This window comes from Convolutriloba macropyga, chromosome 4 (assembly GCF_964194025.1).
Source record: "Convolutriloba macropyga chromosome 4, txConMacr16.3, whole genome shotgun sequence".
Lineage (NCBI taxonomy): Eukaryota > Metazoa > Xenacoelomorpha > Acoela > Convolutidae > Convolutriloba > Convolutriloba macropyga.
The window spans coordinates 3,165,399-3,188,846 of record NC_134471.1 but is presented as its reverse complement, the minus strand read 5'-3'; the positions used below and the strand labels follow the sequence as shown (position 1 = coordinate 3,188,846).

Here is a 23,448-nt window from a genome sequence, read left to right as displayed (position 1 = left end):
GGCACAAACGGAAAAGATCCGATATTTAATTGCCAAATTTGTTCTATCAGGAAAGTGTCTAAGAATTCTCTGCAAAAGTAAAAAATTTTCTACAAAAGGGTTCTGATATTCTCTAGGAAAACGACCGGTGGAGTCAGTCATGAGAATTATAACTTTATGCTTTTTTCTATGTCAATTTTTTTTTCCGAATAAGAATGCAACAATGATAGAAACAATGTTGTCTCAGGGTCTTACAATGAAAACGATTTTTTAATGCGAGCTAAAAAGAGAACAAAAACATTACGGCTTTATTACCCTATATTAAACACATACAATAATTTATCAGAAGGATTGGTTCAAAGTAAGCAAATATACATATTTATTCAATATGAATCCTTGTTAAATTACCTGATGACAGTTTGGAATAATTAGCCGATGAAGATAATTTACCACTACCAACACCACCACTCGTAACTCTACTTGCACTATTGATATCTGAACTAGCATAATTACTGCCGCTATAACTATTGTTCAGTTTACTACTCGTCGAATTCTCAATGACTTTGTCGTAAAATTTACTCAGTGTAACCGCACATGAAGTTCCTGGCTGCACAGTACTTGGATTGAGACAATTTAATTTGATTGTATCACAGGCTCCGAGGTCTTTTCCGATTGTCGTCACTCGATCAAGTCTGGCAGGGCTCGGCATCATGTCTGCTTTAGTGCCCACTACTAGAACTGGAACTGAGAGGTACCTAAACACTGACGCGAATAATCGAAACAGCAGGATTATTTCTCGATTCACAGGGGTAGAGGTTGCGCACGGGGAGACTTGGTAATGTAACCAAAAAGTTAACATCATTAACGTTTTTAATGTTATTACATCGAGTAAAAAATAGTATTCGAAATACAAAAATTTTATCAATTTTTGTACCAATTCCCTTTTTCTTATTTGGTTCTGGCATCAAGTTTTAGTTTTTAATAGCCGCGTCAGCAATTCCAGGCGGCTATTATTGCGCTCCCAATTTTTTTTTACTCCGTCTAACAGATTTTTGTTTCATCTTACCCTGCGTCACGCGCTTTTGTTTTTTCACACATTCCCAATCAGGTTTTAACTTTTTACTAATTTTTCAGGCCTCTTCAAACTCGATGGGTATAGTTTGTTCAAATGTTGTTTCGTTCATTTACTCTTATCAACGTATTTGTTACACGCATTTCAACGCTTTGAATTCAACTGTGTTTTGAACAATGTTTTACTCAACTCTTTCTTACCAATTGCAAGCGTAATTTATGTTGCCACTGTCTGGGCTTTATTATTTATCCTTTTGTTCGGAGCCCTATTCTTTAAAAAACCATAAGTATACTAACTAGTCCAAAAACATGAGGGGGCAAATTATTAGCGATCAATTTAGCTTCGATTCAAGATTCGATAACAACGGAAATAACACCCTCCTTGTGGGAGATTCAATCTTGTTCAACATTGATCAAGCTGACGTACCTATTGACGTTCTTTCGATGAGAGGCGGGAGTACCCTGACCTAAATGTGTTGTATCCGTTAATGGAACTCATGATCGTTTTTTTCTACTTGGTGGGAACGATTGAGATGATTGGAGAAAACGCAAGATAAACGGACAGATGGTAAAAAGGCGTGGTCAAACCCCCCAGATTACTGCACAGCAGCTGGTTGAGAATTTATGGAACTATAGTGAAAACAGTGTATACACTTGCAGCATTCTTCCACGGTTAAAGCAAGTGAATGGACGCACTCAACTCGTGCAGGAAATCGGACAAATTAATGAAGAACTGTGTGTAATGGCTCAAGGTCCTTGTTGCCTGTTCAAATATTTTGGACTCTCCTGTTTTTTCCAAAAAATTAATCAAACTGTTGATGGAATACACTGCCGGGCAATAAGCTAGCGGGACTGCAATCTGCCATCAAATTCAAATTATTTAATTATCTAATGTATGCGATTCTTGCCTGGTTATTGTCGCTATTAATAGCCGCGAAGCGATTGCAGCTATTATTGGGGACATCGTGGTTTTTTTACGACTCGAAGAGGAGAAACCTATATTCTACAGGTTTTTTTTAGCAGAGAGCAAGTTTGTTCATGACTTGAATTTGACTTCTTTTTGTTCGAGCATTTACCTCCGTTTCTGATCGTTGACTTCTGTTTTTGAACATTGGACTTTAACAGTAGCTTCGCTTTTAATGTACAATAATTAGGAACTGCTGGTAATGTTAAAGGTGAAGAGGTCATTTTGAGATTTTTGTTCCTCTATAAGTCACCCCCCTAATTATGTAAACTCCACCACAAACTATCTACCCCCCCAACACCTACCTACCGCCCCCGCACCCCCCCCCCCCAACAACCCCAGCACTACCCACCTCCCCAACCTATCTACCCACCCACCCACCTACCTACCAACCACCTACCTACCCCCCACCGCCCCAGCTTACCCCCCCCCCGCCCCAACTTACCCCCCCCCCCCGCCCCAACTTACCCCCTACCCCCAAACTACCCCCCTCCCTTCACCTAACTACCCCCACCTACCCCCCCCACCACCTATCTACCCCCCCAACACCTACCTACCCCCCCCCCCCCCTCCCTTCACCTAGCTACCCCCAACTACACCAGCACTTCACCTAACTACCCCCCCCCCCCCACCAACTACCCCAGGACTGCCCACCTCCCCAACCTATCCACCCCACCCCACCTAGCTCCCCCCTCCCGCACCTGAAAAATTGTTGGCATTTTTAAAACACTTTAATGTGGTTTGTTTGGCAACTTTTGTTTTTTTTTCTGGTCTATTTTGATGTTCTGATATCGGTAAGGTTAGGTTAGAGATTACAATGCACGACGATTCGAGTCGTTTCCGGTATTATACCGGCTATGTTTTTTAATTCGTGGTCTCCATCGATGATTCTTACGACCTGACTTCTTGGAATTGACTTCTGGGAATTGACTTCAGGGACTTCTATTGCTTTGCAGTTTTAATTTGTGTATGTGACTTCATTTCTGCTTTTAGGTCAATTGCGTGACTTACCTCACTCAAAAAATTACTTCTGAATTCACTTATGGAACTTTAAATTTTATGAAAATTTTAGTTAAAGGTCAATAGTGTGCATCTAAGTATTGCCAACCTTATATGCCCTAGTTCTTGAGCATTTGTCTTGAGCTCTTGATTTCGAATATCAATTTTGAAAAAGCTCTCTTAGCGTTTTTTCCCTATAGACCGTATATGTCAAAAACTGACAGTCCGAATCTAACCCAAAAAGTGTAGTGGTCTATTAAAGGACTGGTGGTCGATCTGTCTATCTTATTTCTTTAGTTTTTCAATTCATGGAGGGCCACAAGCGTCTATCGCGGCTATTTTCCGGCAATCTGCCGGCTATGTTTATCATTTCGATTGACCTGTAACGAATAGGAAATTTTCTGTCCTTTTGGTTGGAATGAAGCTTGTCGAAGTACAGTTTAACTGTCTCTAATAACTTATCTCAAGGTTGTTTCTTATGGCTCTATTCGTCTTTGTTCAAGCTAGTCAAAGTACAGTAATCGGTCCTCATTCTTTGGTTTATATAATGAATATATGGGATGCCTAAGCTGCATAAATTTTTTCTGACCGACTGTCTAGCTCTTTTGCGTAATCGGTCCTCATTGTTTGGTTTATGCAATAAATATATAGGATGCCTTGGTTGTATATTTTTTGCGGCCAATTTTATGGCTTTTTTTGATAACCGGTCCACATTTATTGGTTTATATAATGATTATATAGGATGCCTAGAATGCATAAAATATCTTCTGACCATCTTTCCAGCTTTTCTGCGTAACCAGTTCACAATCATTGGTTCATATACTGAATATAGAGAATGCCAAGGTTGCACAAATTTTTCTCATCGGTCCCATTTGTTTAGTTTGCATAATTAACATAGAGAATGCCTACGCAACATAAATTTTTTTCTGACCAATTTTCTAGCTTTTCTGCGTTATCGGTCCACATTCTCTGGTTTATATACTGAATATATAGGATGACTAGGTTGAATAAACTTTTTTCTGACCACCTTTCTGGCTTTTCTGCGTAACTAGTCCACATTCATTGATTCATATACTGAATATATAGGATGCTTAGGTTGCATAGAAATTTTTTCCAACCAAATTTTTTAGTTCTTCTGCGTAATCAGTTCTCTGACCAACTTTTTAGCTTTTCTAGGTAATTGCTGCACATTTATTGGTTTATATAATGAATATATAGGAAGCCTAGGTTGCATAAAATTTCTTTATGACCAATCTTCTAGATTTTCTACGTAATCGGTCCACATTCATTAGTTTATATACCGAATAACTAGAATGCCTAGGTTGCATAAAATTTTCTACTGAGCAATTGTCTACCTTTTCTCCGTAATCATTGGTTTAAATAATGAATATATAGGATGCCTAGGTTGAATAAACTTTTTCTGACAACATTTCTGGCTTTTCTGCGTAACTAGTCCACATTCATTGATTCATATACTGAATATATAGGATGCTTAGGTTGCATAGAAAATTTTTCTGACCAAATTTTTTAGCTCTTCTGTGTAATCAGTTCTCTGACCAATTTTCTAGCTTCGCGTAATCGGACCACATTTACTGGTTTATATAACAAATATATGGGATGCTTACGCGGCATAAAATTTTCTGACCAATTTTCCAGCTTTTCTACGTAACCGGTCTACAATCATTGTTTATATACTGAATAAATAGGATGCCCAGGTTGCATAAAAATTTCTACTGAGCAATTGTCTATCTTTTCTCCGTAATCATTGGTTTAAATAATGAATATATAGGATGCCTACGCTGAATAAAATTTTTGACCAATTTTCTAGCTTTTCTGCGTAATCGGTCTACATTCACTGGTTTATATAATGAATAGATAGGATGCCTAGGTTACCTAAAAATTTTTTTCTGACCAATTTCTTTTTTAGCTTTTCTGCGAAATCGGTCCAAATTCTCGCGTTCATATAAAGAATATATAGGATGCCTAGGTTGCATAATTTTTTTTCTGACCAATTTTCTAGTTTTTCTGCCTAATTGGTCCACATTCCTTGGTTTATATACTAAAAATATAGGATGCCTAGGATGCATTCTTTTCTGACCATTTGTCTAGCTTTTCTTTGTAATCGGTCCACATACATTAGTTTATATAATGAATACATAAGATGCCTAGCTTGCATAAAATTTTTTCTGGCCTTTTTTCTAGCTTTTCTGCGCAATCGGTCCACATTCTCTGGTTTATATAATGAATATAAAAGATGCCTACTCTGCATAAAACTTTTTTCTGACCAATTTTCTAGCTCTTCTACGTAATCGTTCCGCATTCCTTGGTTTATTAATGAATATATGGGATGCCTACGCTGCATAAAATTTTATTGTGACCGATTTTCTAGCTCTTCTGCGTAATCGCTCTCATTCTCTGGTTTATATAATGAGTTTATAGGATGCCATCTTACTAGCTTTACTGCGTAATCAGTCCAACATTATTGGTTCATATACTGAATATATAGGATGCCTAAGTTGCAAAATTTTTTTGTGACCAATTTTCTAGCTTTTCTGCGTAATTGGTCCACATTCATTGGTTTATATACTAAATATACAGGATGCCTAGGATGGATAATTTTTTCTGGCCATTTTTCTAATTTTTCTCTGTAATCGGTCAACATTCATTGCTTTAAATAATGAATACATAGTATGCCTAGCTTGCATAAAACTTTTTTCTGGCCTTTTTTCTAGATTTTCTGCACAATCGCTCCACATTCTCTGGCTTATCTAATTAATATATAGGCGGCCTACGCTGCATAAAACTTTCCCTGACCAATTTTCTAGCTCTTCTGCGTAATCGGCCATCATTCTTTGGTTTATATAAGGAGTATATAGGAAGCCATCTTTCTAGCTTTTCTGCGTAATCAGTCCAACATTATTGGTTCATATACTGAATATATAGGATGCCTAGGTTGCATAAAACTTTTTTGTGACCAATTTTCTAGCTTTTCAGGCGTAATCGGTCCACATTTATTGGTTTATATAAAGAATATATAGGACGCCTAGGTTGTACAAAATTCTATCTGACCATCTTTCTAGCTTTTCTGCGTAATCAGTTCACAATCATTGGTTCAGATACCGAAAATATAGGATGCCTAGGATGCATAGAAATTTTTTTGACCGATTTTCTAGCTCTGCTGCGTAATCGGTCCTCATTCTTTGGTTTTTATAATGAGTATATAGCATGACATCTTTCTAGCTTTTCTGCGCAATCAGTACAACATTATTGGTTCATATACTGAAAATATAGGATGCCTAGGTTGCATAAAATTTTATCTGACCATCTTTCCAGCTTTTCTGCGTAATCAGTTCACAATCATTGGTTCATATACTGAAAATATAGGATGCCTAGGTTGCATAAAGTTTTTTCTGACCAATTTCTTTTAGCTTTTCTTCGTAATCGGTCATCATTTCTTGGTTTATATAACGAATATATAGGACGCTTAGGTGGCATAAATTTTTTTTATGACCAATTTTCTAGCTTTTCTGCTTAATAGGTCCACATGCTCGGGTTAACATAATGAATATATAGGATGCCTAGTTTGCATAAAATTTTTTTGCCCAATTTTCTAGATTTTCTGCGTAATCGGTCCACATTTATTGGTTTACATAATGAATATATAGGATGCCTAGTTTGCACAAAATATTTTCTGACCACTTTTATAGCTTTTCTGTGTAATCGGTCTACGATTGAATGGCCTCAATATACGGAAGTCAAAACTACTGTTGTACAAGGAAAATCAGCAACAATTGTTGAAATAGCCTATCTTTTGGCCGACTAACTTTGTTCGAGCATCAACCAGAAGAAAAGTTCTTCTCCGTGGTAATCTTTACAATACCTTTGCCAATAACACCCAATGCAAAAACTTTCTTCCGTTTCTTGGGTTCTAGCGAAGAAGGTGTAGTTCAATTCATCGTTTTCGACCTTGCTAATTACAATAACGTTGTTCAGATGTATAAGGATCAATCTAAAGGCCCTAAAAACAGTGTGCAATAAACCAGCCAGCCTCTATTGTTGCAAAAGGTAGTCGTGCCAAACTCTCTTGCAAACCCGAGGTTTTTTTTGTATGGGCAGAGGCTTTTTGGAACGTCATTGCCCTCAGCAAGCTTATTCAAAGAAATGGTGTCTTGTATTGCATTGGCAATTGAGAAAGCGACCTCTATACCGTCTGACAATGAACATGGTGTTCTTAGATTTCGTTTTTACAAGCCTTTCGAAAACGAAGACTTTGTTGTTAAAATTGATTCTGAATCTGTTTTCACGATCGAATCAGAGCAATACCTTCTTTTTGGATACAAAAAGAAATATCCGAAAAACTTCTTTTTGGTAATCATTTTTTAAGACTTCAAATTTTCTTTTCTCTGCAGTCGCTTTTTTATGAATTGCATTTGTTGCAGCCGTTCTCACTTGCAGCAGGAAGAAACCAATAAAATTCCGCCTTCACCTCTATTGTTTTGTATGATTAATTATAATTGAAATCAATAGGCATCGTTTTTGCTGAAGCACGTCGTTTTTGCTGTTTCTTAGCTGAAACTTGATTTGAAGAATAATTCGGCTGATTTGTCTGCTCAGGTCAAAACTGCGTCAAAGCATACAATGCTCAACATAACTCAATCATCTGGTGTCATCAATTTGTGCATCGGCTGAGGTGCGAAAACAGCCAACCTCTGTAGCTATGTGAACGAAACTGATAAACTGCAACATTCTGACACTGATGAGTAAATGAAGTGCTCAATGTTTCGCTATACTTCCGTAGTGCCTAAGGAGTCCTTGAAAAAAAGCCGGGCTGTGTTTGCTACAGTTGGCGGAGAGATTTGAAAAATTCCCGCAGAGTCCATTCCCGAAAATGACGATATTGTCAATTTTTTTCTGACGTCCAAGTTCTGCATCGTGCGAATAAATGCAGAAATTCAAGAACTGAGTTTTGTAGTTTTTGAATTGCAATTTTGCTTCATTAAGTTTTTTGGTAGCTTTGGATATTGGTTTCTGAAGAAATTGAAAATGGAGAGTTAATTGCGGTTCAATCAGATCAAATGATTAGATTTATTTTTACCTAAATGTGTTTTACCTTGGTGACACTGAATGTTTAATCTTTGTTTGTTTAATAGTTCACAAACGAAGCCTGTAGCTATAATTGTAGTCGTGTGAGTCTTTTTCAAGAAAAATTTTTGCTTCACCGTTTTGACATCTTTAAGATTATTTTAATATACACGTGACTTTTTGCTCTTCATTTTTTTTCAGTGCAGAGTGATCTGAATTGCTCACAGTTTCAAGCGCCTGAAATTAATTGGTGGCGGCAGTTCACTACTAAGTCAGTTAAAAAGTGCTCCTTTAAACTTAATTAGTACAGTACATTAAAATAAACTCTAATAACATATATTAGGGGCCCCCATAGAACTTATCACCCCCCCCCCCCAAAACCAACCACCGCGACTGCAGCAACAAATAATGGACGCATGTTTTTCGTTCGTGAGCTATTTTTTCTTTATTAGTCGGTTTATGTTGATGTCATTCTTGTGCAATAATTGATAAGCATAATGTTTGGATTTTTTGTACCAAATCTCTATTGAACGGGTCCCGGATAGAGATAATTGTATTCTCATTACTTTGTTTGTCTCAAGGGCAATTTTCAACTCAATGAATTCACTCATATTGTTTGTGAATGTCAAATTTCTTGCCCCAACCACCGATTACTCTTATCAGGTATTCTAAACTTTGTCTCCTATAGTTAATTGTTCTTTAATTTTTGTATAATAAATCTTTTCTTTCATTTAATGGTCCCAGTTAACGCTTTGTCTAAAGATTTGTTCAATTGGTTGATATAGGTCCGCTTTTTACTTCGCTCAATAAACATGTTTAAAATCGATTCATTTCCGATAGTTTTTTGGAAAAGACCGCCTTCACAAACCTTATCTCTCAACTGAACATTTCCCGGCAAAAAAAGACTTTTGCTCGAAATTTTTACTTGGTTGAGAAACCCGCAACTGCGTCTATTGAAATTTCAAGAATGTGGTAACCATTATCACAGTTTTTTCTGATATGTTTTAACAATTAAAAGCAGCCTCGTTTTTGTGCATTACAAAACACGCCGTGTGTGTTTCTTCGGGATTGCGCAGCTTGCCCATTTCTGTTTTGAGATTGAGCAGTTCTCGATTTATCAATTAGGATTCTGGTTGTTTCTCTCATGAAAAGCGCGTACCCTTCAACTCAAAGGTTCAGATATTTTTACCTCTGTTTTTGCAGGCTTTGATTCGGTCGCCAATCGAAATGCTTCAATTTCTTGTTCGATGAGGAAGTTGCTGCGGTACAGTAGTTTGTTCTGTGGTTTGTACCAAACTGAACTTAAATGTTTTGTCTTTAAATAGGTTATGGAGTTTCGTGCTGCTCTCTTGCTATATAACGTTTAAGAGCATTAAACAGTGTAATTATTTAATTAATCAATTTCATGAGGAAATGGGAATATCAGAAAAAATTGTGTATTAATTGCATTGCGGTTTTATCACTTCAATTTATAGAGTATTTCTCTTTGGTTTCGTTCTACTTGACAGTTTACGACAGAAATCTTTTATGAAAGACTAATCCTAATTTTTTTGTCTTAGTTATGCCAATAATTCCGTTTCATATTTGGTTTTCAACCTTACTCTATAGCTTATTTAATTGATGAACTGTATCTTTGGATGAATTCTAAAAACCAAGTTTTATACAGGTTGTTAAAGTATTGTGTGTTCGCTCAGTTTGTTCCAATTCATTAGTGTCTGTAAACAGCTGCATATTTCACTGGTTTTTCTCATGGTTTGAGCAACCTAGTTTCATACAGGGGTTCTCCAGCCTTTTCTTCCTGTTCTTTAAACAACTACACTTTTTACTTATGTGCTTTCACCATTCGTTATCTCTTCACCCCTATAAACCTGCAGCTACCAGCGCAGTTCTCAGGCTCCCTAGCACGGAGCAGCAGGCTGAGTTATGCACAGCCTTGGAGCTTACATTTCGATCACCTTTCAGACAATTTGATGAAATTGTCCTTTTATTTCAATTGCAGCCCGTGGCGTCGTATGTTCCGCATGATGGCAACTGCCTGTCTAGCAGCATCTGTCAGTTCGGACTGGATCACTGCATGTAACGGATCATTATATCGTAAGGGCAATTATATGTCAAGACTTTTACTCTTACCAAGCGTTTTTTATTCCCTTACGATGGTTGCAATAGTTCCACCGAGTATCTATCAAGCTCAATAATGTACACCAATGCCACATGGGGAGGTGATTTAGAAACTCTTACGTTTTGTTTTCTGACTGGCTGGCTGTCAGGTTTTTGTCCGTGACGCCTACCTAGGATGGATTGTCTACAGCAGTCCTTTTTTCAGAATGGGGTTTCAAATTAATTGCTCCTGTAGAATTATTATCAACCTATTGCTGGTCACAATATGAGCATTTTCAGTTATCCTTTGAAGCAAACTTTTTCCATTCAAGAGCAGTTAGTGTCGCATCACTCAAAAAAAATGCGAACACTCCAAGTTCTGCAATTGATCTCAGCCATCCTAGCCCATTGAGCTGAAACCAGTCCAGAATCGAACGCTCAAATCATACAAATATGAAAAAGCAGGACAAGTACTACCAGCAAAACAAAGACGAAATCAACCAACAGCGTCGTCAAAAGTATCGAAGAAACAAAGAAGCAGATAGATCTGATGGGAGTCAGTTGAACTACTATGAGAGAAACAAAGAATCCCTCCTACGACAAAAAAGATTAAAGTATTTTGAAGCAAGAAAAGGAAATAGGGAGAAAGAGAAATTGAACGATAAGAAAACCGACAACAGGAAAAGACAGCGGGACTGGTATAATATAAACAAATCGTCAAAGAATGCAAGGACACGCAAAAAAAAATCAGACTGTTGACGCTCACACGAAATCAGTAAAATTATGTGCTGAAGTCAAACACGAGAAGCAAAAACTTGCTCAAGATGAGGCAAGGGCTTTATAATAGTATCAGCAGAACCAAAAATTGTTTGCGTTCAATGCGAAGATTTCGAATAGAAGAATTTTTATAGAAGATTCTAAAAGCTGCTCTGAAACGCTTCCAGGATTAAGTTGCCAATAAGTACAAACTTCAAAGGGCAAAAAACGCTACTATAAGCAAAAAAGAAAAGATGGCAAGTTCAGGCTCTGCGCAATTGTTACAACGTTGAAAAACATTTCTGAACGATTCTCCTTTGCAATTCATATGTACCAGCTGCGAGCAGCTGTTTTCGTGCATGCAAGTCGTCTTTTTTCACCTTCCCTTGATTACCGTGTCAGCGCTGCAATCAAACTTTAAACCTCCTTTGATATGGAGCGTGGACGACAAGAGATGGATCTGAAAAATATTTGACAGATATTTACGCAATAAACGAATTCCTTTTCATTCTGTTTCGAATGGCGTTGGCTTGAACTTTGAACCTGAGGAGCTTTGTGAGCTCACTCTTATCGAAGAAACAAGCGTTGCTATGCGCTGCCCTTTCGTCAAAATCTATGAGAAACCCGGTGGACATGCCTGCTGCGCTAGTGGTGTTCTGAATGTCCCACATAATTGTGAGAAAACGGTTCAGGAGATTCCCAGAGACATCTCTGACGATTTGCTTCTGTTCAACTTCAAAAGAAAAATGAGTGACAAGAACCATACATTAGCATGTAAGGAAAGGCAAGCAAAGTGTTGAATGCCGCCAGAAAGTTAGTAGTGACAGAGCTAATGAAAATATACGACGTTTCCTTCAAGTAAAATTGGTGCCCTCCTCAAGTTTTGGCCCAGAACGGGTGTCAGGATGAAGAACCTGAAATGACTAGCATTTTTGCATAATATTGAGAAGATCCAATCTCAGTTGACGCTAATCCGGACGATAATGAATTGGCTCACCATGATACCCTTAGTTCTGAAAGAAAATCATAAACATGAAATCAACACGGCCTTTTCGTACGCTACCTGTGAAGAATTCGATCCGCTAACTCTCTACCAGGATGAACATTGCGAAGAAAATTCCTATCCATCGTTGTTTGGCGGTCAACCCAGGGTTTCTGATCATCTCGTTCCTTTAACGTAAGGAGATAACTGTGTTATTGAAATGCGCCATAGAAATCGAATGTTCGCTAGACACGTGGAAAACATTTGTTTCGCAGTTAAAAAGTTACAAAGCCAACAAGTTTTTTCAAAAGCAAATGCTGCCAAGAAGAGTGTTCAAGGCAAACCTCAATGCGCCGGGCAATTAAAAAATGGCGGGGTTTTTGAATTCATTCAAAACTAAAGGCTATGATTTTCTTAAGAATCAACGCCTCAAATCAAATCAAATCCCATTCCAGACAGAACAGCTACGATAGTACGTTTGATCGAATCTATGCGAGCAGATTGGTACGACTGGGACTCCATAATGGTCCTGTTTCTGATAGACATGTCCCACCGGAAAACACTGAACGCCCTCTCATCTCTTGGCTACGTACTCATTTGATAAATGCAGGGCAATCCAATGTGGTTAGGGCCCAATCGGAAGCTCGATTAGTCACCCCATTAATTAGAGCAGGCTTGTTACCATCCATTGCCCGTGAGGCAAATATGCTCACAGCAGTGTACCCTGACAACCACGCCAACTATATGGGTGTGTTTTCGGTGGGTCTCCCAATTACTTCATTCCCCAACTTGGCATTCGTAGCTCTTTACCGCAACTACCAAACTATTGAAGCCTCCAACGATCAGATGGCACGGCAAAGAGGGCTCCAAACCGTAAGAAGCCAATACTATAGGATAAGGGACAGAGTCGATATGGGTGAGGTGTTGATGGTCACGGCGGCGTACGCCAACACTGCTCTTGAGTCTGCAATAGCTGAGATGACAGAAGAATTGCATATTTTGCCCTTCCCGGTGCAGCCCGTTCTAGCGAACGATACCGACAGTTACACGGCAATATTAGACAGGTCTTAGTGACAGTTAGAGACACCAAAAGCCAGGATGGCTAACCCAGGTCCCCAAGCGAATGCGGCAGGCCCTGGCGCAGCAATTCTAGGAGGACGAATGCCCTAGAAACTTTACTATACTTCACTTTACTTCACACAACTTTTACTTTGTTATGTGTTGAGCCTCTCTCCACCGTATTTCGCTAACTTGAAAAAAAATTGTATGGCCTGGGCGCGACAGCTCGGAAAGGCGACGATTTTTCAAAATTTGTTAATGCCCGAAGCTCATTGGCCAGACATACGTCGGATTCTATATCGTCTATTGTATCCTGACATTTAATTCTCAGACGAAGAATTACTCAGCCTATCTTGAAGAAAAACTTAAGCATATTAGAAGTGATCCCGTTGATATTGTTCGTTTTTTGACCAGGAAGTAGGATGGTTTCTTACAGTTCTTCAAACAGAGAACAGCCCAATCGGCCTTGTAACTGATTACTTCGGCAGTATAGAGGCTCAGTAGTGGGGCTCACTACATCTTCACATACGGCTCTTTGTGAAAGATGCGCCTGATATACGCTACAACAATGATGAAGCAGTTGTTGAGTACATTGATAAATGTATTTCGACTTCTTTGACCGTGCCTGCTATCAGTGGTGTAAAATTGTCTCAGCAGGAGGAGAGAATGCCTCAAAAATTTCAACTGCACTCTCACAGACAGAATTGCACCGGGAAATCAAATGCTTATCGTTATGGCTTCCCCAAACATCCGATATCTCAAACTGCCTTTTAAGACCGCTCCCAAAGGAAACAGACTAGAAAACTTCGTGAGTTGCATCAACATATTATACAAGTTGTCAAAGCACTTCCGCGAGGTGCTGCCTGTAAGTACAATTTCAACGATTTCCTGAAACTTTGCGGTTTAACTAATGAACAATATCTCCTAGTATTGAGGAGTGCACTCGATAAACCAACAATCTTCTATGCTAGTAATCCAAATGAAGTTATGTTGAACGCGTACTGTACCTCAATTCTTTTGATGTGGAGGGCAAATATTGAAACAGTATATAATTGGCATTTATGCTGTCATAACATAATATATGTATATAACGGCCTACATGACAACCAAAAAAATATGAGTCAGTTGAGTGAAGAAATGAAACAGTCAAGCGCCGCAGATCCATCAAGTTGTTCGTTTCGCAACTTGCAGAAACTTGGAAAAGCATTTATACAGGGTAATGAGGTCGGAAATCAAGAATTCATTTGCCTGCTTCTTAGGCAAAGTTTTGTGTACACTTCACGTAATGTAGTTTTCATCAAACTGAAAGGAGAGTCGTAGTTTTCGGTTGAAGTCGATGGAATCAATTGAGAGGATGGATGATGGAAATAAAACATTTATGAAACAAATCAACAAATGCTGTAGGTTTTAAGTCCTGAAGCGTTAAAGAATTTGTGTCTATAACTGTCTTCAAGTCACAATATAGAATGCTCTACGGAGAAAAAAGTAAACGGCTCCCTCAAAGTTGAAATTCCTTGGAAGCAAGTGACAGAAAATCTAATAACGAAGATGATAGTGGTCACGTTATTCGACTGAGCGATGGATCAAAGGTTCAGAAAATTAAAAGTCCTAAAAGCTATTGAATTATTTGTTCTGTTGGTTTTGGAATTTTGAAAGATCGGTAGGGTTATTTTTGTGAGCAGTTGCTTCTTTATTACCGATATCGTTCTGATGAGGACTGATGTACTGCGAAATTGCGGCACATTAGAAGTGAGATATAATCAAGTAAAACGTGTAGTTGAGAGAAATCAGAAAAAACTTTGAACCCTTCCAATAAGATATTGAAAGGACACAGCAGTTTCTTCACAATCCGAGTAACGCATTGGAATTGGAAAACGTCGCTGCAACAAGTTTCAGATGTTTAGACGATATAGACGCCTGCTAAGATCTTGACCAAGAACGGAATTTCGCACTACAAAAAGATTCCCAATGTCATGGATGAAGAAAAATTCATTGAGCTTGCCTCACTTTTGAATGTTGAGCAAAAATCTTTTTTGCTTGAAAACATGAGCTATGAACGGAAGCCTCTCAACAAATTACCGGTCAAAAGAATTTACCCAATTCTGTCTGGTGGTGCTGGCACAGGTAAAACCTTTGTTGTTAAGTGTTCATCAATGCCTGTTAAGATTATTCAAATCAACCAAAATAGATCCTCTGAAGCCATGTGTTTGCCTTGGTGCGTTTACAGCTGCAGCAGAAAGAAATGTAGGAGGCGCTACCCTGCATATCCTTTTAGCCAAACCCACTAATTCTGAGCGTGCTCTGGCAATGGTTTTCGAGACCCAGTCCCGGTTGCGCAATCAATATTCACAACTCAGGGTCCTAATTATTGACGAAATATCTTTGGTTGGAAACTATTTTTTACACATAATTGATCAACACTTGAGAAGAATAAAAAATTGTGACGAACCATTTGATGGCGTGACAGAAATATGTTTTGGCGATATTTTTCAATTACACCCTCCCCCGTTAAGTATTCATACATCTTCTCTCAGTCGTCAAGCATCAAAGAACTGCCAGTTAATGATACTCTGTGTTCCGGGTTCAAACTACACGCGTTGACCAAATAATGAGACAGAATGAACAAGATTGGTGTGAAGTAACTAACAGAATGCAAGAAGAACAATTAACTGACGCACATTGGAAACTGTTAGGCAGTTTGAATACAGCACCAGAGGGTTCTTTGCTCCTCTGTTCAATCCAGAAAATGTTGAAGCATGTAATACTGATGCGACTAACTAGTTTCCAGAGCGAAAATAGGAGGCAATCGCCTCAAATCAAATCAAAACCTATTACAGACAGAACAGCTAGGATAGTACGTTTGATCGAGTCTATGCGAGCAGATTGGACACCATAATGGTCCTGTTTTCTGAGAGACGTGTCACACCGGAAAACACTGAACGCCCTCTCATCTCTTGGCTACGTACTCGTTTGTTAAATGCAGGGCAATCCAATGTGGTTAGGGCCCAATCGGAAGCTCGATTAGTCACCCCATTAATTAGAGCAGGCTTGTTACCATCCATTGCCCGTGAGGCAAATATGCTCACAGCAGTGTACCCTGACAACCACGCCAACTATATGGGTGTGTTTTCGGTGGGTCTCCCAATTACTTCATTCCCCAACTTGGCATTCGTAGCTCTTTACCGCAACTACCAAACTATTGAAGCCTCCAACGATCAGATGGCACGGGAAAGAGGGCTCCAAACCGTAAGAAGCCAATACCATAGGATAAGGTACAGAGTCGATATGGGTGAGGTGTTGATGGTCACGGCGGCGTGCGCGAACATTGCTTTTGAATCTGCAATAGCAGAGATGGCAGGGAGAATTGTAGATTTTGCCCTTCCCGGTGCAGCCCGTTCTAGCGAACAATACCAACAGTTACACGGCAGTATTAGACAGGTCTGAATGGCAGTTAGAGACACCATAACCAGGATGGCTAACCCAGGTCCCCAAGCGAATGCGGCAGGCCCTAGCGTAGCAATTCTAGGAGGACTAATGCCCTAGAAACTTCACTATACTTCACTTTACTTCACACTACTTTTACTTTGTTGTGTTGAGCCTCTCTCGACCGTATTTCGCTAATATGAAGAATCGTATGGCCTGGTCGCGACAGCTTGGAAAGGCGACGATTTTTCAAACTTTGTTAATGCCCGAAGCACATTGGCCAGACCTACGTCGGATTCTATATCATCTATTGTATCACGATATTTAATTCTCAGACGAAAAATTACTCAACCTATCTTATGAAGAAAAACTTAAGCATATTAGAAGTGATCCCGTTAATATCAATTGTTTTTTGACCAGTAAGTAGGATGGTTTCTCACAAAAGTTCTTCAATAATGAACAATATCTCCTAGTATTGAAGAGTGCACTCGATAAACCAACAATCTTCTATGCTCGTAATCCAAATGAAGTTATGTTGAACGCGTACTGTACCTCAATTCTTTTGATGTGGAGGGCAAATATTGAAACAGTATATATTTGGCATTTATGCTGTCATAATGTACATAACGGCCTACATGACAACCCAAAAAATGTATGAGTCAGTTGAGTGAAGAAATGAAACAGTCAAGCGCCGCAGATCCAAGTTGTTCGTTTCGCATCTTGCAGAAACTTGGAAACGCATTTGTCCAGGGTAATGAGGTCGGATTTCAAGAATGCATTTGCCTGCTTCTTAGGCAAAATTTTGTGTACACTTCACGTAATTTAGTTTTCATCAAAACCAGCTGAAAGGAGAGTCGTAGTGTTTTAATGAAAACAATTCAGAGGATGGATGATGGAAATAAAACATTTATGAAACAAATCAACAAATGCTGTACGTTTTAAGGCCTGAAGCTTTAAAGAATGTGTGTCTAGCTGTCTTCAAGTCACAATATAGAATGCTCTACAGAGAAAAAAAGTAAACGGCTCCCTCAAAGTTGAAATTCCTTGGAAGCAAGTGACAGAGAATCTAATAACAAAGATGATAGTGGTCACGTTATTCGACTGAGCGATGGATCAAAGGTTCAGAAAATTAAAAGTCCTGAAAGCTATTGAATTATTTGTCCTGTTGGTTTTGGAATTTTTAAAGGATCGGTAGGGTTATTTTTGCGAGCAGTTGCTTCTTTATTACCGAGATCGTTCTGATGGGGTTTGTGATGTACTGCAAAATTGCGGCACATTCGAAGAGAGATATAATCAGGAAAACGCTGTAGTTGAGAGAAATCGGAAAAACTTTGAATCCTTCCAACAAGATTTTGAAAGGACAAGGCAGTTTCTTGACAATCTGAGTAACGCTTTGGAATTGTTAAACGTAAGCATGTAAGGAAAGGCAAGCAAAGTGTTGAATGCCGCCAGAAAGTTAGTAGTGACAGAGCTAATGAAAATATACGACGTTTCCTTCAAGTAAAATTGGTGCCCTCCTCAAGTTTTGGCCCAGAACGGGTGTCAGGATGAAGAACCTGAAATGACTAGCATTATTGCATAATATTTAGAAGATCCAATCTCAGTTGACGCTAATCCGGACGATAATGAATTGGCTCACCATGATACCCTTAGTTCTGAAAGAAAATCATAAACCTGAAATCAACAAGGCCTTTTCGTACGCTACCTGTGAAGAATTCGATCCGCTAACTCTCTACCAGGATGAACATTGCGAAGAAAATTCCTATCCATCGTTGTTTGGCGGTCAACCCAGGGTTTCTGATCATCTCGTTCCTTTAACGTAAAGAGATAACTGTGTTATTGAAATGCGCCACAGAAATCGAATGTTCGCTAGACATGTGGAAAACATTTGTTTCGCAGTCAAAAAGTTGCATTTTCAAAAGCAAATGCTGCCAAGAAGATTGTTCAAGGCAAACCTCAATGCGCCGGGCAATTAAAAAATGGCGGGGTTTTTGAATTTATTCAAACCTAAAGGCTATGATTTTCTTAAGAATCAACGCCTCAAATCAAATCAAATCCCATTCCAGACAGAACAGCTACGATAGTACGTTTGATCGAATCTATGCGAGCAGATTGGTACGGCTGGGACCCCATAATGGTCCTGTTCCTGATAGACATGTCCCACCGGAAAACACTGAACGCCCTCTCATCTCTTGGCTACGTACTTATTTGATAAATGCAGGGCAATCCAATGTGGTTACGGCCCAATCGGAAGCTCGATTAGTCACCCCATTAATTAGAGCAGGCTTGTTACCATCCATTGCCCGTGAGGCAAATATGCTCACAGCAGTGTACCCTGACAACCACGCCAACTATATGGGTGTGTTTTCGGTGGGTCTCCCAATTACTTCATTCCCCAACTTGGCATTCGTAGCTCTTTACCGCAACTACCAAACTATTGAAGCCTCCAACGATCAGATGGCACGGCAAAGAGGGCTCCAAACCGTAAGAAGCCAATACTATAGGATAAGGGACAGAGTCGATATGGGTGAGGTGTTGATGGTCATGGCGGCGTACGCGAACACTGCTCTTGAGTCTGCAATAGCTGAGATGACAGAAGAATTGCATATTTTGCCCTTCCCGGTGCAGCCCGTTCTAGCGAACGATACCGACAGTTACACGGCAATATTAGACAGGTCTTAGTGACAGTTAGAGACACCAAAAGCCAGGATGGCTAACCCAGGTCCCCAAGCGAATGCGGCAGGCCCTGGCGCAGCAATTCTAGGAGGACGAATGCCCTAGAAACTTCACTATACTTCACTTTACTTCACACTACTTTTACTTTGTTATGTGTTGAGCCTCTCTCCACCGTATTTCGCTAACTTGAAAAAAAATTGTATGGCCTGGGCGCGACAGCTCGGAAAGGCGACGATTTTTCAAAATTTGTTAATGCCCGAAGCTCATTGGCCAGACATACGTCGGATTCTATATCGTCTATTGTATCCTGATATTTAATTCTCAGACGAAGAATTACTCTAGCATATTAGAAGTGATCCCGTTAATATTGTTCGTTTTTTGTCCAGGAAGTAGGATGGTTTCTTACGAAAGTTCTTCAAACAGAGAACAGCCCAATCGGCCTTGTAACTGATTACTTCGGCTGTATAGAGGCTCAGTAGTGGGGCTCACTACATCTTCACATACGGCTCTTTGTGAAAGATGCGCCTGATATACGCTACAATGATGAAGCAGTTGTTGAGTACATTGATAAATGTATTTCGACTTCTTTGACCACGCCTGCTATCAGTGGTGTAAAATTGTCTCAGCAGGAGGAGAGAATGCCTCAAATTTCAACTGCACTCTCACAGACAGAATTGCACCGGGAAATCAAATGCTTGTCGTTATGGCTTCCCCAAACCTCCGATATCTCAAACTGCCTTTTAAGACCGCTCCCAAAGAAAACAGACTAGAAAACTTCGTGAGTTGCATCAACATATTATACAAGTTGTCAAAGCACTTCCGCAAGGTGCTGCCTGTAAGTACAATTTCAACGATTTCCTGAAACTTTGCGGTTTAACTAATGAACAATATCTCCTAGTATTGAAGAGTGCACTCGATAAACCAACAATCTTCTATGCTCGTAATCCAAATGAAGTTATGTTGAACGCGTACTGTACCTCAATTCTTTTGATGTGGAGGGGAAATATTGAAACAGTATATATTTGGCATTTATGCTGTCATAATGTACATAACGGCCTACATGACAACCCAAAAAATATGAGTCAGTTGAGTGAAGAAATGAAACAGTCAAGCGCCGCAGATCCATCAAGTTGTTCGTTTCGCAACTTGCAGAAACTTGGAAAAGCATTTATACAGGGTAATGAGGTCGGAAATCAAGAATGCATTTGCCTGCTTCTTAGGCAAAGTTTTGTGTACACTTCACGTAATGTAGTTTTCATCAAACTGAAAGGAGAGTCGTAGTTTTCGGTTGAAATCGATGGAATCAATTGAGAGGATGGATGACGGAAATAAAACATTTATGAAACAAATCAACAAATGCTGTACGTTTTAAGTCCTGAAGCGTTAAAGAATGTGTGTCTATAACTGTCTTCAAGTCACAATATAGAATGCTCTACGGAGAAAAAAGTAAACGGCTCCCTCAAAGTTGAAATTCCTTGGAAGCAAGTGACAGAAAATCTAATAACGAAGATGATAGTGGTCACGTTATTGACTGAGCGATGGATCAAAGGTTCAGAAAATTAAAAGTCCTAAAAGCTATTGAATTATTTGTTCTGTTGGTTTTGGAATTTTGAAAGATCGGTAGGGTTATTTTTGTGAGCAGTTGCTTCTTTATTACCGATATCGTTCTGATGAGGACTGATGTACTGCGAAATTGCGGCACATTAGAAGTGAGATATAATCAAGTAAAACGTGTAGTTGAGAGAAATCAGAAAAAACTTTGAACCCTTCCAATAAGATATTGAAAGGACACAGCAGTTTCTTCACAATCCGAGTAACGCATTGGAATTGGAAAACGTCGCTGCAACAATTTTCAGATGTTTAGACGATATAGACGCCTGCTAAGATCTTGACCAAGAACGGAATTTCGCACTACAACAAGATTCCCAATGTCATGGATGAGGAAAAATTCCTTGAGCTTGCCTCACTTTTGAATGTTGAGCAAAAATCTTTTTTGCTTGAAATCATGAGCTATGAACGGAAGCCTCTAAACAAACTACCGGTCAAAAGAATTTACCCGATTCTGTCTGCTGGTGCTGGCACAGGTAAAACCCTTGTTGTTAAGTGTTCATCAATGCCTGTTAAGATTATTCAAATCAACCAAAATAGATCCTCTGAAGCCATGCGTTTGCCTTGGTGCGTTTACAGCTGCAGCAGAAAGAAATGTAGGAGGCGCTACCCTGCATATCTTTTTAGCCAAACCCACTAATTCTGAGCGTGCTCTGGCAATGGTTTTCGAGACCCAGTCCCGGTTGCGCAATCAATATTCACAACTCAGGGTCCTAATTATTGACGAAATATCTTTGATTGGAAACTATTTTTTACACATAATTGATCAACACTTGAGAAGAATAAAAAATTGTGACGAACCATTTGATGGCGTGACAGAAATATGTTTTGGCGATATTTTTCAATTACACCCTCTCCCGCTAAGTATTCATACATCTTCTCTCAGTCGTCAAGCATCAAAGAACTGCCAGTTAATGATACTCTGTGTTCCGGGTTCAAACTACACGCATTGACCAAATAATGAGACAGAATGAACAAGATTGGTGTGAAGTAACTAACAGACTGCAAGAAGAACAATTAACTGACGCACATTGGAAACTGTTAGGCAGTTTGAATACAGCACCAGAGGGTTCTTTGCTCCTCTGTTCAATCCGGAAAATGTTGAAGCATGTAATGCTGATGCGACTAACCAGTTTCCAGAGCGAAAATATGAGGCAATCGCCTCAAATCAAATCAAAACCTATTACAGACAGAACAGCTAGGATAGTACGTTTGATCGAGCCTATGCGAGCAGATGGGACACCATAATGGTCCTGTTTTCTGAGAGACGTGTCACACCGGAAAACACTGGACGCCCTCTCATCTCTTGGCTACGTACTCGTTTGTTAAATGCAGGGCAATCCAATGTGGTTAAGGCCCTATAGGAAGCTCGATTAGTCACCCCATTAAGCAGAGCAGGCTTGTTATCATCCATTGCCCGTGAGGCAGCTATGCTCACAGCAGTATACCCTGACAACCACGCCAACTATATGGAAGTGTTTTCGGCGGTTCTCCCAATTACTTCATTCCCCAACTTGGCATTCGTAGCTCTTTACCGCAACTACCAAACTTTTGAAGCCTCCAACGATCCGATGGCACGGCAAAGAGGGCTCCAAACCGTAAGAAGCCAATACCATAGGATAAGGTACAGAGTCGATATGGGTGAGGTGTTGATGGTCACGGCGGCGTGCGCGAACATTGCTCTTGAATCTGCAATAGCAGAGATGGCAGGGAGAATTGTAGATTTTGCCCTTCCCGGTGCAGCCCGTTCTAGCGAACAATACCAACAGTTACACGGCAGTATTAGACAGGTCTGAATGGCAGTTAGAGACACCATAACCAGGATGGCTAACCCAGGTCCCCAAGCGAATGCGGCAGGCCCTAGCGTAGCAATTCTAGGAGGACTAATGCCCTAGAAACTTCACTATACTTCACTTTACTTCACACTACTTTTACTTTGTTGTGTTGAGCCTCTCTCAACCGTATTTCGCTAATATGAAAAAGAATTGTATGGCCTGGTCGCGACAGCTTGGAAAGGCGACGATTTTTCAAACTTTGTTAATGCCCGAAGCACATTGACCAGACCCACGTCGGACTCTATATCATCTATTGTATCCCAATATTTAATTCTCAGACGAAAAATTACTCAACCTATCTTATGAAAAAAAGCATATTAGAAGTGATCCCGTTAATATCAATTGTTTTTTGACCAGTAAGTAGGATGGTTTCTCACAAAAGTTCTTCAAACATAGAACAGCCCAATCGGCCTTGTAACTGATTACTTCGGCTGTGTAGAGGCTCAGTAGAGGGGCTCACTACATCTTCACATACTGCTCTTTGTGAAAGATGCGCCTGGTATACGCTACAACAATGATGAAGCAGTTGTTGAGTACATTGATAAATGTATTTCAACTTCTTTGACCATGCCTGCTATCAGTGGTGTAAAATTGTCTCAGCAGGAGGAGAGAATGCCTCAAAAGTTTCAACTGCACTCTCACAGAAAGAACTGCAGCGGGAAGTGGAATGCTTGTCGTTATGGCTTCCCCAAACCTCCGATATCTCAAATTGTTATATTAAGACCGCTCCCAAAGGAAACAGACTAGAAAACTTCGTGAGTTGCATCAACATATTATACAAGTTGTCAAAGCACTTCCGCGAGGTGCTGCCTGTAATTACAATTTCAACGATTTCCTGAAACTTTGCGGTTTAAATAATGAACAATATCTCCTAGTATTGAAGAGTGCACTCGATAAACCAACAATCTTCTATGCTC

At 39.6% G+C, this 23,448-nt stretch overlaps 1 protein-coding gene across 1 annotated transcript in view; it reads right to left on the bottom strand.

The window, feature by feature from the left end:
* Window positions 1–279: 279 nt before the first annotated feature.
* Window positions 280–23,448, bottom strand: part of LOC142338209 (rab-like protein 3) — a 40,018-nt gene continuing 16,849 nt past the window's right edge. The window contains exon 4 of the mRNA XM_075387855.1: window positions 280–734. Coding sequence (XP_075243970.1) covers window positions 359–734 — 376 coding nt within the window. The 3' untranslated portion in view covers window positions 280–358. The remainder of the gene's footprint in view (window positions 735–23,448) is intronic.